Source organism: Octopus sinensis, linkage group LG5, assembly GCF_006345805.1.
Source record: "Octopus sinensis linkage group LG5, ASM634580v1, whole genome shotgun sequence".
In the NCBI taxonomy this organism is placed as follows: Eukaryota; Metazoa; Mollusca; class Cephalopoda; order Octopoda; family Octopodidae; genus Octopus; species Octopus sinensis.
Window position 1 is genome coordinate 22,456,331 of NC_043001.1, and position 27,531 is coordinate 22,483,861.

At 36.2% G+C, this 27,531-nt stretch overlaps 1 protein-coding gene across 3 annotated transcripts; it reads right to left on the reverse strand.

The window, feature by feature from the left end:
• Positions 1-308: 308 nt before the first annotated feature.
• On the reverse strand, positions 309-27,531 carry LOC115212370 (nuclear transcription factor Y subunit alpha). 3 transcript variants are annotated; one of them, XR_004999345.1, is made up of 10 exons: positions 27,377-27,531; positions 14,714-14,807; positions 12,584-12,820; positions 11,735-11,890; positions 10,714-10,770; positions 8,927-9,083; positions 6,066-6,340; positions 4,403-4,616; positions 2,716-2,838; positions 309-1,794 (listed from the first exon to the last, which is right to left on the reverse strand). XR_004999345.1 is itself a non-coding variant. In XM_029781250.2 (10 exons), exons 3-10 carry the CDS (start codon positions 12,779-12,781, stop codon positions 1,687-1,689), a joined length of 1,266 nt encoding a protein of 421 aa, XP_029637110.1. In that variant the 5' UTR covers positions 12,782-12,820; positions 14,714-14,807; positions 27,377-27,531; the 3' UTR covers positions 309-1,686. The 3 variants fall into 3 exon arrangements, 2 of the variants coding, with proteins under 2 accessions (XP_029637110.1, XP_029637109.1); XM_029781250.2 differs by having other exon boundaries at positions 4,407-4,616; positions 6,084-6,340; XM_029781249.2 differs by having other exon boundaries at positions 4,407-4,616.

A 27,531-nucleotide genomic window follows, 5' to 3' on the forward strand; every position in this document is an offset into this window, starting at 1 on the left:
ATAAAAAATAGGTCAAAAATATTAGCAGTTAAAATAAAGTTAACAGAAAAATAAATAATGCCTGTTATTTATTTATTTCTTTTTCCGTGGTAATTTAATTACACTGATTTAAATTTTGTGTTAAAATGAAAAAGGAATATTATGACATGAAGATGGAAATGTTAAATAAATAACTGTGCAAAGAAACTTTTGAGAATTTTTTTTTCTTTCTTATGATCAAAGAATTTCAAAGAGAGAGAGAGAGCATCTTTGAAAATGTATGATGACAACTAATGATAACTTGTTAAATGTGTAATACAGTACGAATACAATATGATTAAATATAAATTACATGGTTTTTTTGGGTTTTTTTTTACATATAAACAAATATAAAGGTGTGGAGAATGTATCTGTGTAGCTCAAATGGAAAGGCGCTTATGGAAAACCAATTTAAATAATGTGATTTCCGAAGGTTCAACAAAGCTCTTTTTTTGTTTCAGATTGTAATTACTAATTAATTTACAGGAATATTCCACAAACTCTTAAATGGTAATACTATAAATATTTTTCTTCAATGAAACAGTTGTGGTAGGAAGGAAAAATGATGTATAAACTACTTAATCCATTTCAGAAAAAAAAAAAAAAGGTTATAGCTATATAGACATATAAAGGTATATGAAGATATATAAAACTATAATATTGCAAGATTTTTTTAACCCTTTGCCTCTTATGTATCGTGATATACAGGACATTTCCTTGGTGTCCATGCATCATATATATGATACACATTCCTAATCTTCTTTCAACCACCAGAGCAACTTGGGACTTATGAAAGCTTTATATTACTGAGAAACCTACAAAACAACTACTAAAACCTACTACCTAAAAATCTTAAAACAAGCATCGATATTTAGTAAAAATTTATGAAAATACTTTAGTCATGCAAAGGGTTAACTTAAATTTCATTGGTTTAAAAATACAAAGTTTTATCATTTTTCTATACTTATTATTGAATGCTATGAAATTAGATGGCAGGGGAAAAAACACAGAGGGAGCAGTTTTTTTTTTTTTTTTAAATTGAAAATTCTGTTGATAGAAGGCAAGGAGGCATACATTCACTCATTAATCATTCTGTAAAGACATAACTTGGTTTGAAGTTGATAATTATAATAAAGCATTTCACACAGGAGAATGAATATCTGAAGGAAATTAAATAAATGTCAATAAATAAATGTATAAATATTGATGATAGTGATGATGACGATAATGACAACAACATAGCTAAGATGAGGAGGAAAAGAGTATATATATATATATATATAGGACATATATAAAGAATTTAAGGAAAGTCCACATTTAATTTTATACACAATTTGCTTGTAGAATCTCTCTATAAACATATTTAATTGTTTACAGTCTGGTAAATGTCTACATTGTATCATTTTTTTTTCAAGATATGATATGAATTCGAAAGGTTTTAAAATGCTACATGATCTGGTTAATTAAGATATATCTAACAAACATTGTTTTTTTTTTTATATATATTATTACAGAGAAATTATTGAAGCTGCCATTAATTCTTGACTGTTAAGATGTTCTTTATTAAAAAATATGTAATTCTTAAACAGCCAATGTATAATAAAAAAGAATGTTACCTAGAAGAAGAAGAAAAACATAAAAAAATATAAAAAATATATGTATTATATCTTAATTATATTTGGTGTCAGTGAGTGTAGATCCATTGGTAGAAAGGAAGTTGACAGATGCAAGATGAGTGTCACCTATGTCCAACATACCACAAACCGGTGAATCATCCTAGAAAAAGAAAGATTACAATTGCAATGATTTGAAATTCAGTATACACACATATATATATGTATAAACGCATAGGTGTATATGTGTACATATACATGCATATATATCATCATCATTTAACGTCCGCCTTCCATATTATTTGCAATACAGAACAATAATTTGTAGTCAAATAAATGGGTGTGTTTCTTTTTCCCTCCAAATTCTTGCTAAAATATGATCCTATCACAGTCAAGAAATAAAACAATTCTCTATGTCTTCTAGTGAGATATTCTTCATCTACCATACTGACATTTACAAATCTTATATTTTACCCCCAACAATTTGAATTGAATATTATCTTTAATCAGTTTATCCAGTTGTTCTTATTCCACAATTCTCTTTTCTTGAACCCTAGCACTCATAGTGTTAGTTACCCAGTTTCCATGATGAATGAGTGACTGAGATTACAACATTCCCTCTGAATGGGATGAGGGTTCATTGCAGGTTTGAAGGCCAGCAATTTTAAGGGGAGGGGGTCAAGTTAATTATATTAACTTCAGTACTCAACTGGTACTTTATTTTACCAACCACAAAGGAATGAAGAGCAAAGTTGACCTCTGGATTTGAACTCAGAAGGTGGAAGAAATGCCATTGGGCACATTTTCTAAATGTGCCAATGATTTTGTCAGCTAGCTGCCTTATTCCACAATCTAGAAAGATTTAAAAAGTGGTGGATTTCTTCTCAGACTACAACAAAATATTTAGAAATCTTCCAGCAAGCACTTTAATAATTATATACATGTTTCCTCCTATCTGATACAAGTGTATACTAGAAGACATTTCTTCTAAATTCGTCAGTCAAATATGAATTCTGCTTTCACTAGTAGCTTCCCAAAAAGAAATAAAAAAACGATATTTTAGAATAATAAAAAATCTACTCACCTCTTCATGTTTAGGTGAAAATTTAAACTCAGAAGGCCCGTCTTTCTTAATTGAATAAAAACGACCACCATCGCCTCGTATCCGATTCATAGCATGTCGATGCCTCGATTCATGCAGGTATTTCTGACACAAAGATGATGACAAATATATAAAATGTCTCAATGTTTAGTTATAAACTATATCATTAAATTTGAATACTGAAATGAATTAAATGTGGCAGGTGGCGGAAAGGGAATAAATTTAACAATGGGTTACTACTGAGATTATAAAAATGGAAATTTATTGAAAATATTCATTTATATGCATTAACCCACAAGAACAGAATAATAATAATAACCCAGAATCACTCATCATATACAAAGAGCAACCAGACCAGAAAATGATGAGATTTTAGTAGCATTATGGTTTAATGTAGATGAAGATGAGGATGACAAGTTGAAAAAAAAAAGAGTAGGAGTGGCTTTGTGGTAAGTAGCTTGCTTACAAAACACATGGTTCCAGGTTCAGTCCCACTGCTTGGCACCTTGGGCAAGTGTCTTCTACTATAGCCTCGGGCCGACCAAAGCCTTGAGTGGATTTGGTAGATGGAAACTGAAAGAAGCCCGTTGTGTATATGTGTGTGTATATATATATGTGTGTGTGTGTATATGTTTGTGTGTCTGTGTTTGTCCCCCCAACATCGCTTGACAACCGATGTTTGTAAGTATACATACATACATACATACATACAGCCATGCACATACCCCGAAATCCGTCGAAACTACACCTGATTATATATACACTTTAGATGAGTTGTAGTGCACCTGAGCACTGTACACAATTATTATTATTATTATTATTTTACGTCCCAGTAACTTAGCAGTTCGGCAGTAGAGTCCGATAGAAAAAGTACTAGGCTTCCAAAGAATAAGTCCTGGGGTTGATTTGGTTTTGACTAAAGGCAGTGCTCCAGCATGGCCACAGTCAAATGACTGAAACAAGTAAAAGCGTATTGTCAACATTGTTTGTATTAATGCTAAATGGTTATATAATAGTTGTGAAATGTATCCTTGTAATGAGATGTGTGTGAAATATAAAGGATAGTTAACTAGTGTGAAGAAGGCATGTGGCTAAGTGGATAGGGCATTTGGCTCATGATTGTAAGATCAGGAGTTCAATACTTGGCAGTGCATTGCATCCGTGAGCAAGACACTTTATTTCACATTGCACCAATCAACTCAGCTGGCAAAAGCGAGTTGTACCTGTATTTCAAAGGTTCAGCCTTGTCACATTCTGTGTCATGCTGAATTTCCCTGAGAAGTACATTAAGGGTGTGTGTGTCTGAGGAGTTGTCAGCCACTAGCACATTAATTTCACAAGCAGGGTGTTCCATTAATCAGATCCACTGGAACCTTCATTGTCATAACCGACAGTGCTAGTTAACTGGCAGAGAGAGAATTGAGAAATATCTTATAAATGTAAGCCAAATGGCATATAACCTTACGCTACAAATAAGAATGTTTCTCAAGAAAATTACCGAATTACAATCCGGAATTTTTATAAGCTTACAAAATCTTTCTTGAAGGTTCCTTATACATTTATGTGTGAAACCAAAACAGTTTCTTTATTATTTGTTGACACCTATCAAAACTAATATGCAATATGACAAGTATTTCTACAAAGATATCTAACCGATACTCTTATTTACTTACTTTTCTTTCTTTTCTCAATTTTCCTTCAGCTTCAAGTTTTGCTCGAGCCTGTCGCCGTTTTAGTATTCGATGATATTGTTTAGCATTAACATACAACGGTTCTTCCTCCATAAGATCTGAACCTGGAATCGGTATTCTTTGAATGGTTGTTGCACTGGAGATAGATCCACTGTTAGAGTTTGTAGAGTTAGAACTTTCAGCAGGTACCATCTATAACAACAGAAAATAGACATTAAAAATACAAAAAGAAAATAATAATAACAGTAATATTAATAGTAAGACTAATTGAATAGTTAAAGCCAAGTTAAATGCAAATTTTAGATTTCAAGGTATTAACCCTTTTGTAATTGTATTTATTTTGAGATGTTCTGTGTTTCTTTCAATTACTTTAAATTTAAACAAAGAATTTAGAAAAATAACTTAGTTATCATTCAGCTTGTGTTAGGAACATAAATTGTGACTAAGGTTTGGTGGAAGATATTAATTCAAAACTTATGAAAACAAGATATTTGTACTCAGAGCCAGAGCCAGTTTCAGCTGGGTTGGTAACGAAAGGTTTAAGCAGAAGAAAGATAAATTCCTCCCTGGAAATGATGCCAGTGTCTTGCAGAAGATTTAGACTTAATCCCCCAAACTAAATTGACTAATGACTGCACAATTTGGCACAAGGTCAGCAATATTAGAGGAGGGGGTTAGTTGATTATATCAGCCCTAGTATTTGACTGGTACTTATTTTATCAACCTTGAATGTGGACCCCAGTTGAGAACCACTGGACTAAACCATTTAAGGTGGTGCTCTAGCATGGCTACAGTCCAATGACTGAAATAAGCAAAAGATAACAAAAGATTTTCATAGAATATGCACTTTAATGTTGGATGCACTTCTTTGCACTAACCTGCATATTGTAAAATGGGATTTTGTAGTTAATTTGAGTTGAATAGGGACAACATACTGGCTTTTAGGGGACTTGGACTCATGATACAAAATATTGATTAGTTCAGCTGTACATTTTTGGCAATTAAAACCAATGATATCGCATAAATATCCTGCAAGAAACTAGGAATTTAAAATATCTACCTGTTTTATGTTCAAACTGGCCTCCCATACCAACCCTACAATATCACTCTAAAAATTAACGGTTATCTCATCAAAATCTTGTAGCTACAAGATAAATGCATGATTAATTCGAAACAATGTGAATAAGTAAGTAGTATTTTTGATAGAATAATGTGAATGTTTCGTTTTTGTATTTGGTTTGCAAGATACTTTATATGAGTTCGTGTGTTGAAGCATATTCTGTTGTGTCTGGGGAGAGTCATTTTCTTTTTGTGCCTTATAATGTAACACACTCACCGGTAAAATTTCCACTTTTTTCTTATTTTTAGTGGACAATCAAAATTTCCACTTTTTTCTTATTTTTATAGGACAATAAAAATAAGAAAAAAGTGGAAATTTTACCAGTGAGTGTGTTATATTATAAGGCACAAAAAGAAAATGATTCTCCCCAGACAGAACAGAATGTGAATGTTAAAAGGTTAAACAACATATTATGATGGCTGATTCAACAAAGAATATCGATACATTTCAATAAATAAGTACAGTTAGAATCTTCATAGAAAAGAATTACAAAATTCATTAAAGAATAGAATATATTTTACCATAACTATGTTATTTACATTAGGAACGGTAGATAATGAAGAAATATCTGGAGATGAGCAGTCTGGTGGCATGGGTGATGTTATAGGTGGAGAATGATTATTATTACTATTATTATTATTATTATTAGTACTATTGACAACTGAGTCTGACGTCATGGAAGATGCAATAGCTGTTGCCAGTTGACCAACTGTCTGTAATGATGTCACGGGTTGAACAGCAGTTGGAGCTGGACTGGTACAGGCCAAGTTTAATCCATTATTTAACTGGACAATACCTGAAAATATTGTAAGAAAGTACATACTTAGATTAACAATTTCAAATAGGCATTAAAGAGTAAAGTATTATTCTGTCATTGTACGCAAGCATGGCTGTGTGGTTAAGAAGTCTGCTTCCCAATCATTTGGCCTCAGGTTCAGTCCAACTGCATGGCTCCTTGGCAAGTGTTTTTACAATAGCCCAAGGGTGACCAAAGCCTTGTGAGTGGATTAAGCAGATAGAAACTGAAAGAAGTCTATCATACACACACACACAGATATATATATATATATATAACGGGAATATATATATACACAAAAACATGCACACAACTTTATTAATCAAAAAAGTGGAAGCTAAAGCCTTTGCCAAAAAGTTTAATATAGAGAGAACTGAATGTCTAGCTAAGAGGGAAACCTTTTATTTCCCTGACTTTTACAATAGACCAAAATGCTGACTAATTAATCCAACTAAGATAAATTTGGGTTTAGCAAGCAAAAAATTATTTTAAGGGATGAGGTCGTTGCCAGTGCCGCTGGACTGGCTCCTGTGCAGGTTGCACGTAAAAAAAGCACGATTTGAGCGTGGTCGTTGCCAGTACTGTCTGACTGGCCCTTATGCCGGTGGCACGTAAAAGCACCCACTACACTCTTGGAGTGGTTGGCGTTAGGAAGGGCATCCAGATATAGAAACTCTGCCAGATCAAGATTGGAGCCGGTGCAGCCATCTGGTTCACCAGTCCTCAGTCAAATTGTCCAACCTATGCTAGCATGGAAAGCGGATGTTAAACGATGATGATGATAATGATTAATAATAATAAAATTAAGGAATCTTCCAGCCTGTTACTATGGACCAATAGTTTTTCAGTGATATCTTGGCTCAAATCCATCCACAATAAAAGTAAAGCAAAATTCAGTTTGATATTGTGGGTTTCTACTCATCAATAACCAAATCCCTGCTGCATGATGCATTGGAATTTGCACATTAAACAATCCTGTTTCAAAATTCCTCAACCGCAGCAATGGTATATACTATATTGGCTGAGTCACAAGATTGTGATGGCCATGTTATGGACTCCTTCAGAAAACAATTGATTTCAACTGTTAATTTTCCTGGACTTAGAATTTCTATTGTCACTAACCTAACATGGGATGACTTTTTAGATATTTCTTTAGACCTCAGTTCTAATTCCTATAAACCCTTCCACAAACCCAATAAAAATCTAAAATATATTACTAAAGACTCTTGCTACCCATCTACAATATTTAGGAACTTAATTCCTAATATTAGCCATAGAGTCACATGGCTTTCTTCATCTAGAGAAATATTTGAAAAGGCATCCTCATATTATAACGACGATTTACAGGATAACAGCTTCAATGATAAAATCTATAACCCTCCACCTCCTCAACCACCTAGTCATAAGAATAGGTCCTGCAATATTTTATGGTTTGCCCTAAGACGGTGAGCTGGCAGAAACGTTAGCAAACCAGGTAAAACGCTTAGCAGTATTTCATCTGTCTTTACATTCTGAGTTCAAATTCCACCAAGGTCAACTTTGCCTCTCATCCTTTCGGGGTTGTAAATTAAGTACTACTTGCGTACTGGCATTGATCTTATCAACTGGTTCCCTCCCCTAAAATTTTGGGCCTTGTGTCTAGAATAGAAAAGAATATTTTATGGTTTGCCCTAACCTTCTCCCTAAATATTAGAACAATATAGGTAGACAATTCTTATTATATAATTACATTTTCCCAGCAACCATAGGTATAGAAAGATATTTAATGGGCTCACAATAAAAATCACATATTCATACCCCACCTTATTTAAAGGCCTACATCAATAAACAACTGATAACTCAGACCTGTCCTGCGATAAATTTAAATCTCCTCTAGGGCAAGCATATGATATATCCTCCATTGTTTATGATGCACAGATATCAGCAAACTATGACAACAGACAAACAGAGACCAAACATATCAGATCCATGGAAGGCAAATTTAAATCCAGATACAACAATCATCTTTCAACCTTTAGACATTCCAAGAAAAGACATGAAACAACCCTCTTGGCATTAATTGTGAGACTTAAGGACAAGCACATCAACTACCAAAAAGACGTTCCATATGCTTGCTTGAAAAACTATACTTTTTAGAAGACTTAAGGATCTCTAGTGACAGTATAAATACTAAGAGAAAGATTTTTTTTCTTCGTGTCTGCATTTTACAAAATACATCTTAGTAGGTATTGGACACATCATAATGTATTCCAATGTTGATTTATGTAATTTTTGATATTCATAAAACACTGACTATACTTTCCTATACAGTTAATTATCTCCCCTTGATTCTTCGCTGTTTTTTTTTCTTTAGTTATATATCAAGCACAGTTGCTAAACTGTCTTGTTGTTTTCACCAGCTTGATGACTGGCAAAATGAATTTATATTTCAGCCAAGAACCCCTGGGTAGCTGCATTTTACAAGGCTTTTTGTGGGCTTTAAGCCACATGGTTCCAGAGCAAACTTCTTAACCACACATCCATGCCTGTGTGTGTGGATATAATATGGAAAATAAAACAAGAGTATGAATTATAATAGAAACTCACCTGGACTCTGCTGTTGTTGGGTTTGTAAACGTTTTATCAAATCATTAACAAAGGGCTGGCAAAGGATGAGTTGACCATCTTGAGTCTGAATGAGCTGGCCACCAGGAAGTTGTCCAGTAGGGATGAATGATTGATTAGGAGCAGGTTGAATCACAAACTAAAAGAAATGAAAACAAAGTCCGAAAACTGTCAGCATATGCATAAACAATTCGTATTACACAAACTCTCCATACATACAATCCACAAACTATCTATTTACACTGAGAGCAATTATTTCTTGAATAAATGTAAATGATAAATCAGCCTTTGAGTGATAGAATATACACTGATACAAGGTTCAGTTTCCATATGCTCAGACAACTGTAAGATGCAGGATTTCAAGAGAAGTTAAAGAAGGTCAAACATTATTCTTTATTTGGCACTCAGGCCACTAACACATAGGGGACACTACAAGGACAGACACAGCACCACAGTGGGGACAAAAAACACAAAACGAATGAGTATGAATATTATATAATAATGAAAGACGAATGGCTGCATGGGCCCCACTCTTCATGCAGTACCATTTGAACGTTTGTATACACAGTCATTATCTGTTGTTTTTTTCTTAATTATCATTTTCTTCAAAACAAAACAAAAAAAACAAAAAGAGCCAAACAAGCATCGGAAGTGTTGAACTAGGCAAGGATTTCAAATACAATAACAATTATAAGTAATTAAAGGAATCAGTATAAAATTGTCAGTAATAATAAAACTCAGTGCACATACACACAAGCACACGCATGCATGCACACAACATACGCATGCATGCATGCATGCACATAATGGTCTACAGGAGGCTATAAGTAATAATGGGATCTGGACAATTTCCAAAATGATTCTTATGTATTAGAATTTGCAGCCTTTTCCAGATGAATAAATGCTTCTCATTATGTTATACTACATATTTGTTAGAATTGTGTGATATGACAATTATATTGAGGGTGATCGGTTTAGAGTAAATAAAAAATTCCTATTTTGTTAAATTATTTACTTTATAACACTGCAAAGAATTAGGTGCCAAATTCTGAAAGGATGAAAGCTTAAACCAAATCTAGAAATATCAAGGCAGCATGCTAATTAATTATGTTCCCATATTATGCCTAAAGTTGAAGGACTCACGCAGAAAGTCCTCTGTCATAAAATGATGTTCAACTACAAAATTACTGAATTTAATCATCATGATCATCATCATCATTTCACAATCATCATGATCATCATCATTTAACCCTTTTGATACCAACCCGGCTGAAACCGCCTCTGGCTTTGTAGTACAAATGTCTTGTTTTCAAAAGTTCTGAATTAAAATCTTCCAGCAAACCTTTAGTCACAATTTATGTTCCTAACACTAGTTTAATGATAACTAAGTTATTTTACTAAATTCTTTGTTATATTTAAAATTAATTGAAAGAAACACAGAGCATCTCAAAAGAAATATAGTAACAAAAGGTTTAATGTCCACTTTTCCATGCTTACATAGGTTAGATGACATTTGCTGAGGCAGATTTTCTACAGCTGAATGCTCTTCCAGTTGCCGACCCTCAACTGTTTCCAAGCAAGGGAATATTTTCCCATGGCTAGACATGTTTTTCATAAAAGATTGGAGATGAACATCACTTATATGAAAATGATGCTTGTTTGCAAACATCATGTAATGTCAAAACAAGGACACACACACACATGACAAACTTCTTTGGCCCTAACTATTTAATAGAAAGAGTTGAATTAATAATTGCTGCTGTGTTTACCTGCTGTGGTTGTAATGATTGGTTGGGAAACTGTTGGCCAGTGGAAAACATATCAATCTGTAAGAAAATAAAACAAACAGTTAAAGAATATTCAGAAAATGATCCCTAAACCACTCTTTGTTTCCATGTAATAAATTCTGTTTGAAAGTGATCTAAAATCTCCCTTCAAAATTTCATGTTAATTTATGTTCTAAACACCAGCTTAATAACACCAAAGTTATTTTAGTAAATTATTATTATTTTCAAAATTTATTGAAACAAAGTCAGTGCGTCGTCGTTTAACGTCTGCTTTCCATGCAAGCATGGGTTGGATGGTTCGACCAGGGTCTAGGAAGCCAAGAGGCTGCACCAGGCTCCAGTCTGATCTGGCAGTGTTTCTGCAGCTGGATGCCCTTCCTAATGCCAACCACTCCGTGAGTGTAGTGGGTGCTTTTTACGTGCCAGGCGAAGCTGGCAATGGCCACGATTGGTTGGTGGGTTGTTTATAACGTGCCACTGGCATGGAGGCCAGTCAAGGCGGCGCTGGCAACGGCCACGTTTGGATGGTTCTTTTACGTGCCACTGGCACTGGTATCACAACTACAATTTCCATTGATTTTTGGTCGATTTCAATTGCATGGTAACAAATATACAGTCACAAAAAATTTTAAAATCCCATTAGAAACTGTTCCTTTGTTTATAACCACAATTCTTTTCCACAATGTTTTTCTTTTTAAACATAAGTGTTCTACAGCTAATAGTATTTATAATAGCAGTTACAGAAAATTATTAATCCTGCAAACTAGTTTTTAAAAAAATTATTTTAAAGGAATAGAATATTTCTTGTATTATCAATGGTCAGGTTTGTACAGAATTCAATTTGCAATATAAGGTAAAAATATCAGCCATACATGCTGCAGTTTGATTATTTTTATTGTATGCTGATATTGCTAATACTGCAAAACTTGTAAGAATAAGTTTCAGGAGTAGAAGTATACAAGAAAGAGCATAATTTAATAGAAGTTATGAAATGTTTGCTCACCGCCTGCAATGTTTGTGCTGAAGCAATTGCTGGGTGTTGTCCTCCTTGTACAGTTTGTATGGGGATTGTTTGTGGGTTGGCTGCTTGAGGTAGAGCTTGGAACATAAGTTGTTGATTAGGGGCATTTACTAAAGCCCCCTGGTTTAACTGAATCATCTAAATAAAAAAAATATATGTGAGAGAAAATCAATTTTTATTCATTATGTAAATTTATGAAGAACAAATAGTTTTATTTAAAATGACAACTATGGTACAAAATGTATTGTTACAATGAATTTAATATCAGAATTAGATTAACTAAACACTGTCTTCATGTCTAGAGCTTCAGAATCTTGCCCTTATTAGCTTAAGAAACTGAACTGAACATTGCAAGCTAATAACATACTTATCAATTATACAATCCTCTGCTGTTTACAGCAGCGAACAGAATCCACCAATGATACACATTTATAGCTAGGCAGGCTAATGGAAAGCACTGATTTTTTTATAAAGAGTCAAAAGAGGAGCAATAAAAATATCTAAAAAGGACTTTAAACTAATCTTAAGGATAATGAAAATATAGAAATGAACAGACTTGAATTTGAGACTTGACTAGCATTCAGCCTTAACCCTTTAGCATTTAAACCGGCCATATCCGGCCAAAAGTATTCTGTTCAAACTGGCCAGATCTGGTCTCTCACACCGACCCTACAATATCGTTTTAAAAATTAACAGCTACCTCATCAAAATCTCATAGCTACAAGATAATGCATGATTAGTTCAAAACAATGTGGATGAAAAAGGATTAATTTAGGCAGAATAATGCGAACACTAAAGGGTTAATGATAAATTTTGTGAACATAAACTTACCTGAGGTTGCATGGCTTGTTGAAGCTGGACGGCACCACTAGGAACATTTTGAACAAAAGTTAGCTGTTGAGGTTGGGCGGATAGAAGAGATTGATTTGCGAGAAGCTGGATCTGTTGTTGTTGAGAAGGATCAACAACATCGCAGCCAGCAGCTGCTGCTGCATTGAGTAAGTTTGTGGTCAACTGACACTGCTCCATTTTACTCAGCTGATTTACGTGTCATCCTTCCTGAAATGACTGAAAAAAAATCCAACGAAAGTATTTCATTAGAGAGAGAGAGAGAGAGAGTTAGTCATTAAATTGAATTGTTTTGTAGTTAAGAAGCAGAACAGTCTTCTGAAAAAATATTTAGGAGTGAACAGGAGTGTTCAGAGATTATAAATAAAAGAACATAACCAACAGTATTTACATCTTGATGCAATTAGTTTTGCTAAGGTGAATTAACAGACAACTGTATAACCAGAAAAATCAAAGTGGAATTTTATATGGCAGTGTGGTTAAGATGCTTGCTTTACAATCATGTGGTTTTGAGTTCAGTCAAACTGTGCAGCACATTGAGCAAGAGTCAAGGTTAGCCTGGGGCTATATAATATAGCCCCAGGCCAACCAAAGCCTTGCAAGTATATTATTTGGTAGATAGAAACTCTGAGGAAGCTTGTTGTGTGTGTGTGTGTGTACAGGAATCCCTCGACTATCGTGGGTGTTATGTTCCAAAACCTCCCGCAGTAGGTGAAAACTCACGAAGTAGAAACAGTACTGTACTGTATATATTTTTAATCATTTTTATAATTTGTATTTATTTATCTCTCTATATATAAACGGCAAAATGTCTGTCTGTATGTGTGTGTATCCTTTATACAAATCCACAATTTTTCAGTTAGAGGGCTCACACTTTCTATGGTCATTCAAAACCATCCAAGGGTGGTCGTCCACATCTTTACATTTCCCCAGTCACTCCGCAAGCCATTAAAAAATCAATAGAAGTGACTTTTTTGTGAATTTTCTATCCAAAACCCAATCAAAATACCCGAAACTTGATACGCCAATTGAATGCCAGCTAGCTGTATGTGACTGGTCGGAGATTTGGACTACTCGCGTGTATGTGCGCACGCACGCAGCTGTATATGCATGCACTAGCACTATGACCCGGCGTTGCTGGGTCATAGTGCTAGTTATATCATAAATGCAGAACAATACCACACACTCCTGAGTTTCGTTTTTCATACAGTATGTGCGGATTCATCTACAGTACACTAAGTATTTTCTTTTAATATATTTTAATTAATGTGCAGTACTGTACTCTATTTTTATTTATTAATTTTTAGGCATGAAAATGCTTATTTTACCACAGAAATAATTAAAATCTAAAAAAAATATAAATACCTATTGGTTGCAGAGACCCTCGATATACTGAGGAGCCTGTGACATAAATTTATATATATTAACCAGAAATTTCTGCGATGTACTGAGTGCACGATACGTGAACTGGTTAAGTGAGTAGCAAAGTTCCTTCCTGAGTCATACAGACTCATAGGGGCCAGTTTCCCAGTTTCCAGGGTGTAAATATTCCCCACCTGGACAGGACGCCGGTCTATTACAGGATTACTCATTTTTGCCAAATGAGTGGACTGGAGCAACATGACTAAGGTCTGGAGAGCCAGCGGCTGCACCAGGCTCCAATCTGGTATGGCAGAGTTTCTACAGCTGGATGACCTTCCTAAATGCCAACAACTCCGAGAGTGTAGTGGATGTTTTTTACATGCCACCAGCACAGGAGCCAGTAAGGCGGGCCTGGCAACGATCACATTCGGATGGTACTTTTTACGAGCCAGTCAGGGGATACTGGGTATTTTCATGCATAGAAATGGTTGCAAACTTACAACATGGAAGTCAATGGAAAAACAGGTTTCACATTACGCTATTCAAAGGCATGGCAAAACCTTCAAAGGGGAATAACTACTAAGGGGGATAACTACATAAAATATGCAGGTATAACAGAAAGACCCAATATTTGTTTGGAGGGGAAATAAGAAACGCTATAACACACACACACACACACACACACACACACACACACACTGTATGAGAAAAAGTGTTCCGAAATTGAAAAAAATGGTTAAATACACTTACCAATTGTACAAAATTGACAATATTGATAATTTTCCAAATAACGTTTTGTCTTCATTTTGTGATTTGTGATTTTACTGAAGACTTTTTGAGTAATCTGTAGAAAATTGAAAAAAAAAGATGATACATATATGTTAAAGTAATAGCTAATTTGATCCTTGAATTTAATTATGTCAAATATTTCAGATAAAAATCTTACACTTGTTCAAAATGTTGTACAGTCTCAGTGAATAGTATTTTGGGCAAGTACCTTTTACTATAAGCCCTGTAGTACCTTGTACACAATACAATGTAAGGGAGTACTCAGTATCTCCTGACTGGCTCCTGTACCGGTGGCAAGTAAAAAGCACCCACTACAGGGAGGAAACAGGATGGAACAATGCCATCAGTGAAGCTAGGTGTGGGTGAATAGAGCTAGTAAGTGCTGAGAGTACTCTATAATCTTGAGGGGAGAGAGAGAGAGAGAGAGAGAGAGAGAGAGAGAGAGAGAGAGAGAGAGAGAGAGAGAGAGAGAGAGAGAGAGAGAGAGAGAGAGAGATGATGACGATGTCAGAAGGGCCTGGTTGGCTGCTGGGAGAAAGAAAGAAACAGTAGTATGTAGTTATTAGCAAAAGGTTATTTGAAGCGGAGTTGTCAAGAACAGAGGTGGACAAAGGTGAAGGTGGGTGAGAGGATAGGATAAAGATTAGATGAGGAGTCACAAGTGTAGTGGGGCTAAGTAGGTTGGTGGGGGAGAGTGTGATGGCTAGTCATAGAGAAGAGCAAAGAGAGTAAAAAGAGATGCACTAGAGAAGGAATTATACAGAGACATGAGAATGGTTCGATGAGGTCTCTTATACATAGGCCAAGTGAACAGATGAAGGTGGTATGTTGCAGGAGGAAAGGTAGGGAAGAGTAAGTGATGATTATAGGGATTGCATAGGATTGAGGGGTGGATGTAGGGGAAGGTGAACAAGGATGGAAAGGGTAATCAATGATACAATAGTTGGGAGGAGATAGGTGAGAGTAGGTGATGACTGGCAGTTCAAGAAAATGGTGAAGAGCAGCAGGATACTAATAATACAGTACATGAATGAAAGATGAAAGAAATGGAAATGCTACATAGGTGGATAGGTTGCAAGAGTGTAAGGGGAAAGGCAGATATAGTGCATGGGGAGAGGGAGAGATATATAGTAGTGAAGAAGGAGAGATAATTTGCAAGCACAGAAGGGTGATCAATGCAAAATATGAGTGGAGAGAGACAATTTTAAGATTGAAGGATGACTATTAAGTGAAGTGATTCTGGATAGTGAAACTGATAACTCATATTAGATATATAAAAAAGATGATGATGAAATATACAGTTCTGTTCTCATTTACTTACAGCAGTAGAATGCTGCAGTGAGGTAGGTATATTTCAAATTTTGGCACAAGGCCAGCAATTCCTGGGGAAGGGATTAGTTGATTACATTGACCCAGTATTCAACTGAAACTTATTTTATCAAACCCAAATATATGTATATATGTATATGTGGCGGCGCAATGGCCCAGTGGTTAGGGTAGCGGACTCGCGGTCGTAGGATCGTGGTTTCGATTCCCAGACCGGGCGTTGTGAGTGTTTATTGAGCGAAAACACCTAAAAGCTCCACGAGGCTCCGGCAGGGGTGGTGATCCCTGCTGTACTCTTTCACCACTCTTTCTCTCACTCTTTCTTCTGTTGGCTAAAACAATGCGAACGCATTGTGACCAGCGATGTGTAGCAACATCTGATGGACTGGTCGGTCATGTGATCACATGATATATGTATATACATATACATACTGATGCACAGACACACGTGTGTGCATATGCGTGTATGTTCCATGTCAGAATGGAACATGGATGTTGAATGATGACAATTATAATAAATTTTAAACTGAAATCAAGGAGACTACTACTTAACAAAGTATTCAGTATAGTACATATGTAGAGTCAATATTTCTTTCAGTATCTAGTTGATTTCTGACAACAGTGTAACTGTTACAATACATAGATGTATCTTCTCAAAGGCAAAAATAACTGTATTATAAAATAGCCGATTTTTGTAAATGTTTTACAATAGAAAAAAATAATCGTTACTTTAGCAATAATCCTTTCCACTATAGGCACAAGGCCTGAAATTTGATGGGAGGGAGCCAGTCAATTGACCCCAGTACGCAACTGGTACTTAATTTATCGACCAGGCAACGCTGACCTTGGCGGAATTTGAACTCAGAACGCAAAGACAGACAAAATACTGCTAAGCATTTTGCCCGGCATGCTAACGATTCTGTCAGTTCATCGCCTTCTTACTTTAGCAATAATGAATGGAAAAGATCACTTACTATGAGCAACAATTTAAAAGGGAGAGAAGTTAAAAGATGGGAAAGAGACAGAAAGAAATAAGGGGAGGAAATATACCAGGTTTGTGGATATTACATAGAAAACAGAATTGGTAGAGTATAATCAGACCAAATCGGCAATGGGCTATTGAAAATTTAAAATGTCAATCAACATATTTTGAAAAATTGCTGGATAAGAAATAAATAAAAATTATGAATGATAACTGAAAAAAAAAAAATCCATACGCAGGATAATGATTTAGTTTTTTTACAGAGTAAAAATACTGATTATATTTTTCCTTGAAGTCATTAACTGTGAGTGGATGCCATTTAGTGGAGGAGTGTAGTTCTACCTCAGTATGGGCAAGTGGTTTGATTTCAACAATAGCATGTGGGTGCCTGAGGTAAAAGACGTACAAATGTAAGCTTTTGTTTGTGGGATGTAATACTGGAAGCAATGTTATCTATACAAGAATAGCTAACCTTAACATTCAGTGAATTGAAAAGTTTGCAGTGCTTGTGTGCAGTTGGAAAGTTGTGCCTTACAAGAGAGGAAGTTTCTAGCAATATTTGTAATGGTGTCTAAATTATGGGTTTTCTCCATATTGATGAACTTTTCATTAAAGACATTCCAGACTAGGATCCAATTATTGTTGGAAGCTGCCTTGTTGATAATTCTCTTTTGGAGAATATGTAGGAGACTCATAAGTGTATGTTTGGTACAAGGTTCCTAATTACAACTGAGGAAAGTGAATAGGCATCTTTTAGATATATAAGCTGTTTTATTTGGCTTCCTATAAGATGAATCTTGTCTGTCTTAAGATCTAATATAATGGGTAAGAATATAGATATCATTAGGTTGGTGGGATTAGTTATAATTATATCAAATTTCATAAATATCTGAATCATGACTATTTTGAATCTATCTAAAATATGGGTGTTCATATAGTATGAGACTGCCAAGCCATCATCACTATACAAACTTAGGATGTGGATGTCAGCTACCTTAGATCCATCACAGCATCAATGGAGACACTGAACTTCCTTTTTAATTTAGTAAGAAGGGTTACGATGGAATTATGACTTCCTGGAATATGTTAGTTTCAAATTTTGGCACAAGGCCAGCACTTTCAGGGGAGGACCATAAGTCGATTACATCAATGCCAGTGTTCAACTGGTGCTTAATTTATTGACACTAAAAAGATGAAAGGTAAAGTTAACTTTGGTGGAATTTGAACTCAGAATGCAAAGAAGGACAAAATGCTGCTAAGCTTTCTGTCTGGCATGCTAACGATTCTGCCAGCTTGTTGCCCACACTTCCTGGAATGTATTACTATTCTATAATCAAAATTATTCTTTTACTTTCTCCCTACATCCTTGTATGAAAAGCATGCAATGTATGCAAAATAACTCTTTTACTCTCTTACTTGTTTCAGTCATTTGACTGTGGCCATGCTGGAGCACCGCCTTTAGTCGATCAAGCAAATTGACCCCAGGACTTATTCTTTGTAAGCCGAGTACTTATTCTATCAGTCTCTTTTGCTGAACCGCTAAGTTATGGGGATGTAAACACACCAGCATCGGTTGTCAAGTGATGTTGGGGGGACAAACACAGACACACATACATATATATATACGACAGGTTTCTTTCAGTTTCCATCTACCAAATCCACTCACAAGGCTTTGGTTGCCCCAAGGCTATAGTAGAAGACACTTGCCCAAAGTGCCACGCAGTGGGATTGAACCCAGAACCATGTGGTTGGTAAGCAAGCTACTTACCACACAGCCACTCCTACAAATATAACTTCAACATGATTCTTTCATTTTTCATGAGAGATAGATTGAAGTGGGATGTAAGCATACCTAATGTATCATACTTCCATTATATAGCTTTGATAGCAATCATATATATCTGGTGATAGGAATCATTTCTAAGCCTGGTACTTACCATGTGGTTGGGAGAACCAGTGTGATACAGTGTAAGACGCGGCCGTATCTTTTGAGTGTCAGGTACAATCCACCTGCCAGGCTTCTATACAGTTTCCCTATACCCAATTTCACTCACATATAAGGATTAATGGAAGGATATAAAAAATGACCAATGGATCAAACCCAGGACCTTGTGGCCATACTGTTTCAACTGATATATATATATATATCTTACTCTCTTTTCTTACTCGTTTCAGTCATTTGACTGCGGCCATGCTGGAGCACTGCTTTTTAGTCGAGCAAATCGACCCCAGGACTTATTCTTTGGAAGCCTAGTACTTATTTTATTGGTCTCTTTTATAGGGACATAAACACACCACCATCGGTTGTCAAGTGATGTTGGTGGGGGATAAACACAGACACAAACATATACACGACAGGCTTCTTTCAGTTTCCGTCTACCCAATCCACTCACAAGGCTTTGGTCAGCCCGGGGCTATAGTAGAAGACACTTGCCCAAGGTGCCACGCAGTGGGACTGAACCTGGAACCATGTGATTGGTAAGCAAGCTACTTACCACACAGTCACTCCTGCACCTTTATATATATATATATATATATCATCATTGTCATTTTAATGTCCACTTGTCCTTACTTACATGAATTGGACAGAGTTTACTGAGGCAGATTTTCCATAGCTGGATACCATTCCTGTTGCCAATCCTCACCTGTTTTTAAAGCAAAGGAATATTTCCTCATGGAGAGACATGTTCTTGCAGAATATTGGAAAGTGGAGGTGCATGGCTTAGTGGTTAGGGTATTGAACTTGTGATCATAAGATTGTGGTTTCGATTCCTGAACTGGGCAATGTTATGTGTTCTTGAGCAAAAAATACTTCATTTCACATTGCTTCAGTCCACTCAGTTGGAGAAATTGAGTAATCCAGCGATGGACCAGCATCACATCCAGGTGAGGAATTCATATGTCATGAGACTGGCCCTTAATTTTACTTTATAATATTCAAAATGAGTGACACTTATTTACAACTATCACACCATTTCAAGACAAGGAGAGACAAACATACAAACATTTACACATACATACATATACAGCTCAACTACACACCAACTCAATTACATTAGCATCATCATCATCATCATTTAATGTCTGTTGTCCATGGGTTGGACGGTTTGACAGGGCTGGCATGCTGGAAGGCTATGCCAGGCTCCAATCTGATTTGGCATGGCTTTGTACAGCTGGATGCCCTTCCTAATGCCAACCACTCCAAGAGTGCAACGGGTGTTTTATGTGCCATTTGCAAAACACCGGTATCTGTCACAATTGCGATTTTGCTCAGCTTGATGGGTTTTCTTTTCAAGCACGACATAATTGCCAAAGGTCTTAGCCATTGCCTCCATGAGGCCCAACACTCAAAAGGAACTCAGTCACCGTGCCACTGTGAGGCCCACTCGAAAGGAACTCAGTCTCTTTGCTTCCGTGAGGCCCAACACTCAAAAGGAACTCAACCACTTAAGTTAATTTTTGGGCTCAAAAAGCAAAAAGCAAGGCCATGTAGGGGGACATGGAGTTATGTATGGGGTGGTGTTCATGCAAAGAGTTCAGGCCATTTGTGGTCAAGGGAGACTTTGACATCTTCACTATCTCGTCCGGCAGCTTATTCCACAGATCCGCAACCCGGACGGAGAAAGCCCCTCTCCTTCGATTGAGATGAAATCGTCGCAGATAGAGCTTTTCAGAGTGACCCCGCAAGGCTCAATGCTCAAAAGGAACTCTGCCACTTTGCCTCCATGAGGCCCAACACTTGAAAGGGACTGGCTTGAACTGTCTTAAGAACTTAAAACTCAAAGAAAAACACACACACACACACACACACATATATATATATATAAAATTGAGTGAAAGAATTGGAGTCAACAAGAAAGGGTATGGTTGGACATTTATTTTCTAATCACTACAATTGTTTCCATGCAATGTAGTTCTCCAAACACAACTAGGTCTCATAATGCAGGGAAACAGTTGCATAATCAAGTATCTGCACTTCTGGAGAATGACGTTGCGTGGAAACAATTGTAATGAATAAAAAGAAACAAATAACCAACCATACCCCTTCTTGTTGACTCCAATTTTTTCAATTGCATATTGACACACGACAGATGCCCAAACACAAACATGGAAGTACATATAATACTACTACTGGATAGCACAGGGCAAATCTGAAGGTGGACCAGCTTTATACTATGTTCTTAACAGAATATACCATAACTATATATATATATATATATATATATATATATATATATATATATGTATAAGTTCAGCAAAAATTTAGATTCGAATGAATATGGTACTTAATTTAGATGCACCAGAATTTTGTATGGTGTTATCCATAAAAATTTGTGGGGTGATTATAATCAAAATAAGCAACATTCTTGTTGCTTATTTTGAGTATATATATATGTTTCTTTATTACCCACAAGGGGCTAAACAGAGAGGGGACAAACAAACGAATTAAGTCAATTACACTGACCCCAGTGTGTAACTGGTACTTAATTTATTGACCCCGAAAGGATGAAAGGCAAAGTTGACCTTGGCGGAATTTGAACTTAGAACGTAACGGCAGACGAAATACGGCTACGCATTTCGCCTGGCGTGCTAATGGTTCTGCCAGCTCGCCGCCTTGAAAAGTATATAAGGTCTCACCGAGACTTGAACTCGGATCACTGGATTCAGAGTCCAGAGTGCTAACCATTACAATATTTATATGTATGTATAAAGTGAAGGCACATGGCTCAGTGGTTAGAGCATCAGGCTTACAATTGCAAAGTTGTGAGTTTGGTTCTTGGACCGGGTTGTGTGTTGTGTTCTTGAGTGTGGCACTTTATTTCATGTTGTTCCAGTTCACTCAGCTGTAGAAATGTGTTGCAATGTCACATCGGTGCCAAGCTGTATCAACCTTTGCCTTTACCTAGGGCAACATTGGTGGCGTAGAGAGGGGAAGCTGGTATGGATAGGCGCGACTGCAAGTCTTCCACAAACAACTTTGCTCAGATATGTGCCTCAGCGGGGAATTTTCTAAGTGCAATCCCTTAGTCATTTGTGACCAAAGGGAGTCTTTACCCTTTATATATATATATATGTGGGCTTTTTTTATTTTCCACCAACCAAATCCACTCACAAGGCTTTGGTTGGTCTGGGGCTATAGTAAAAGACACTTGCCCAACCCATCATAACGGATAACTTTGGAAGTATACTTTTGCCATATTAGTCATAGACATAATAATTATAATTTAACTTTTATCAAATTTCTTGTTGCTTATACAAACTGATGAAATGAACAGTATTTGTCAAAAAAAAAAATTATTACCTTAAAATAGGGGTTCTCAACTATTTTTTATCTGTGAAACCCTTTGATTACTATTTTATTCTGGTGGACCCCATAACCAGTCAATGTTTAAACACTAGTTTTATAGAAATTTCTTTAAAAATTCCTGCCTTGTTTTGCACACATTAACTTGTGTAGGTTGTACTTTGTAAAACATTAGAGAAGGAAACCTAGCTCTTTCTTGCAATGTATACCGATACAAACATCTAGAGCAAGGCAGTGAGCTGGCAGAAACATTAGCACACTGGGCGAAATGCTTAGCGTTATTTCATCTACTGCTACGTTCTGATCTCAAATTCCGCTGACTTTGCCTTTCATCCTTTTGGAGTCGATAAATTAAATACCAGTTACGCACTGGGGTTGATATAATCGACTTAATCTGTTTGTCTGTCCTTGTTTGTCCCCTCTATGTTTAGCCCCTTGTGGGTAGTAAAGATATAGGTATTTCATCTACAGCTACGTTCTGAGATCAAATTCCACTGAGGTCGACTTTGCCTTTCATCCGTTCGGGATCGATAAATTAAATACCAGTTACGCACTGGGGTCGATGTAATCGACTTAATCCGTTTGTCTGTCCTTGTTTGTCCCCTCTATGTTTAGCCCCTTGTGGGCAATAAAGAAATAACAAACATCTAAAGCAAAATCTTTTTAGGGGCACTCAAAATACTATTGTGGATCCTTGATTTACTATTTTGTTGTGTGGACCCCAATAAAATCTTATATGGACCCTAAAGGGCCATATGAACCCCTGTTGAGAACACTGCCTTAAAATAAAATCATATGAAACAAATTTCTCCTTAGTATAACACCTTCCACAACTAGTCGTTTACTTACTCCCACTCTTCCTCCTTCAGCTGTCCTTGATTCGTTCTCTCAAGCTGTGTGTGTAATGTTCTTTTATTCATTGCTTGCCATCAAGCCTAGTATGTGCACATGTCCTACACTATTTAGGCTTATTTTCTCTATAGCTCTCTTTTACTCTCACTCCCCCTCCCTATATGAGATAAAGTGTGATGAGAAATCAACCAATCGACATATACTGCTGCTGAAACCCTCTCCGGTCACGACTGACCATGGGATTGCACCTAGAAAGTTACTCTCCCAGGCACAAGTCCGGGCTAGGTTGTTTATGGAAGACCAACAGTCGCCCATGCATACCGGCCTCCCATCACACCACCAGTGTTATCCAAGGGAAAGGCAATGGCCAATACAGCTTGGCACTTGTGACGTCACAACTCATTTCTACGGTTGATTGTACTGGAGCAACGTGAAATAAAGTGTCTTGCTCAAGAACACAACATGCAGCCCGGTCCAGGATTCGAACTCACAACCTCACGATCGTAAGCCTGATGCTCTAACCACTGAGCCATGCGCCTTCACTTCACTCAACTTATATATCAGATATTATTTTCATTACCATTATTATCAAGGTGGCAAGCTGGCAGAAACATTAGTATGCCAGGCGAAATGCTCAGTGGTGTTTTGTCTGTCTTTATGTTCTGAGTTCAAATTCCACCAAGGTCGACTTTGCCTTTCATCCTTTTGGGGTTGATAAATTAAGTACCAGTTGCATGCTGGGGTCGATCTAATCAACTGGTCCCCTCCCCAAAAATTTTGCGCTTTATGCCTAGAGCAGAAAAGATTATTTTCGTTACTATTATCAGAGGTGGTGAGCAGACTGAATTGTTAGTGCATTGGACAAAATGTTTAGCATTTCTTCCAACTTTTTAAGTTCCAAGTTAAAATTTTGCCATGGTCGACTTGGCCTTTCATCTTATCCCCACCCTTAAAATTGCTGGCCTTGTGCCAAAATTTTAAACCATTATACACACATAGGCGCAGGAGTGGCCGTGTGGTAAGAAGTCCGCTTGCCAACAACATAGTTCTGGGTTCAATCCCACCATGTAACATCTTGGGTAAGTGTCTTCTACTATAACCTCAGACCGACCAAAGCCTTGTGAGGGGATTTGGTAGATGAAAACTGAAAGAAGCCCATATGTGTATGCATATATATCATCACCATCTTTTGACGTCCATTTTCCATGCTGGCATGGGTTGGACAGTATGACCAGAGCTGGCAAGCAGGAGAGCTGCACGAGGTTCCAGGCCTGATTTGGATTGGTTTCTATGGCTGGAAGACCTTCTTAATACCAACCACTTTATAGAGGGCGCTGGGTGCTTTTAGGTGGTGCCAGCATGGGTGCAATTACGTGGGACAGGTATGGGTGCTTTTTACGAGGTGCAGGCATATACTTTTTGTGAGGCACAGGGCACTTATAGGCCACTCCTCTTCAGTAAGGGGAGCAGTATTAACACTTTCGCTGTGAAGGATGGGTCTTTATATATATATATATATATATATATATATATATATGTATGTATGTATGTATATATCTACGTAAGTGTGTGAATGTGTTTGTCCCCTTCCACCGTTTGACGACTGGTGTAGGTGTGTTTGCGTCCACGTAACTTAGTGATTCGGCAAAAGATATCGAATAAGTACCAGTACTTAACAAAAAGTACTGGGGCTTATACTTTTGACTAAAAATTCTTCAATGCGATGCCCCAGCATAGCCGCAGTCTAAGACAAATAAGTAAAAGACAAATACACATTTATATGAGAGAGAGAGAGAGAGAGAGAGAGAGAGAGAGAGAGAGAGAGAGAGAGAGAGAGAGAGAGAGAGAGAGAAAAGGTTCACGCATCTTTATTACTCAAACCTCACCACGTTTTATTGAGATGTTTTGACTAGTGACAAATACGATGTGTTGACGTTTCATTCAGTCTCTCTCCATCTCAGCAAGAATCCTCTTATCCTAAAGATGTTTACAAACGTAAATAAGGTCTACATATCAATCTAACGAACATTCCCAACAAAACTGGAATAATCGTTGTTATTATTTCCACTGTATCCTTCCTTTCATTTTCCACTCTTAATACTTCCTCTTTAAGAAAAGCAAAAGATTCTTAAATGTGAAAACACCGTCCAAAAGAAAACAAGTTAAAAATAATGAAGAACTTTATAATCTGTTTTGGAACGAATAGTATAACAGCTCGGCCTTTATTTATACAATAATAATATACTACCGCATCAATATTAATGTGAGCTTTTTAACTAAACTGCCTTAAAAAGAAAGACAAAACTGTCTTCTTAGATATACTCTATTAGAAATAAATATGTGATGGTCACGGCTGGAATGTCGGTAATCATAGGTTTGCTAGACCAGAATAGGCTAAAATGTGACGAAAATGCATGTTTATATTTAAATAAACATACACATACAAACACTTTTTAAATGTTTTTGTATAGGTAATAATTTACAAACCTCCCACACATTCATATTTGTATTATGGTATTGGCATAAAGATTCTTCTGCACCGTAACGGAAGATCTAATATTTCCTGATTAGTCTCACCAGCGAATGTGAAACTTTTATACATGTACGAGCTATTCATGCTGTGAAAATTAACGAATATTTTCATATTTGGAGGGATTTTTTTCCTGTAATTTATTGCTTTCACTTTCCTCTGATTTTGTGTTTTTTTTTAAATTCACGCTTGCCATTGACCATTGTGAGTAGAAAAATCAAAGTCTTGGAGAAAAACTGAATATGATAAATGTAAAAAAGTTTTTAATGTAATTTTATATTACGTAGGTTCATTAATGCTTGTTACAAACTGATGAATTATCTTTTTGCGACTTGAGTTATAGAAACAGACAGGTACGTGTTATGATAAATATCAGATATCGATCACGATTAGGAAATAAAATGATTATGAGATATAGAAAGGATGGTCATATTTCTTTAAGTGCTGGGACAGCATCAGAGGTGTTAAAAGCTTTAATGATGAGAAATCAAACTCAAATTCCAAAGTCGGATAAACAGAGAGGCTCACCTCTATCCCACTGCGAATATAGTTAAATAAGTAATGGAACCAAACTTAAAGATTACGCAGGCAATATATATATATATATATATATATATATATATATATATATATATATATATATATTCCCGTGGAGAAGAATTAGAATTTTTGTTTTTTTCGTCAGGTGAAAAAATCCTTAGAGAAAAAACCAAATTAAAAACTACACTCCTCTTGGACAAGTTTCTTCAGGGAATATCCTCTTTGTTCTCTCATACTTTCCTTTGACTATCGTTCTCCTCACGTTACTTTCTTATGAATCTGTAAACAAATACTTCGGTGAGTTGGAAGAAAGAAAATCGAGAATAAATATGAACAGTAACATGCAAATATTTAAATTATATATTTAAAGAATATAGGTTAGTTTTGCAAACATGGAAGTTCCCTCTTCGCGTGGATAGGAAGCAGCTGAAGACAATGAACTTGGTTTATAAGCAACACACACCAGCCTTTATTAATATTTTAGTGTTTCGAATAAATATATTCAAAGTAGTTAAAGATGTTAATATTCATATTTACACGAAACCCTCCTGGATGACTACAGAGACCTTGTGTTTACATAAGAAACTATATATCTAATTAGCAGATGCATGTAAATAGATATCGGAGGAGATGCTAATTGCTGGAGTGTGTGTAGTCTACGTAGAGCTAGCGGTAGAATAAAGAATCGATATGCAAGGATATAGAAACATATATTCTAGACGTGGGCCATGACTGAGAAAAATAATCTAATTAAAAACCAATTAATAGATAAATCCAATTAGTAAATTCGAAATCGGAAAGTTCTTCCTTTGTTATCCAGAGAACCGAACTAAGAGAGAGGGCTGAATTAATAACACAAAAACAAACACCAAAACAATTACAGTTATAAGTAAATAAAGAAGCACTCAAGAGTTTTTTTTTCCGCTTCTTCGCTTTGTTAATGTATGTTTTTTTTTTTTTTTAAACGGGTTGTGTTTTCTATTAATTTTTCATTTCAGGTTCATCCCCTTTTATCTATAATTCACTGATTGAGGCAGAAAATCACCTTAACTAAAGTAGCATCAATAAAAAGATAATTTGAGGACTTACATTGGGTTAAATTCACACTTATTCATGGTGATTGGCTATGGAAATCAACGGGCAATGGACAACGAATCATCAGTTAATGCACGAGCACTGCTGTTCCGCCATTGGTGCTGTTGAATGAACGGACTCCCTCCCGCCGCTCTGACGACATTCCCTTT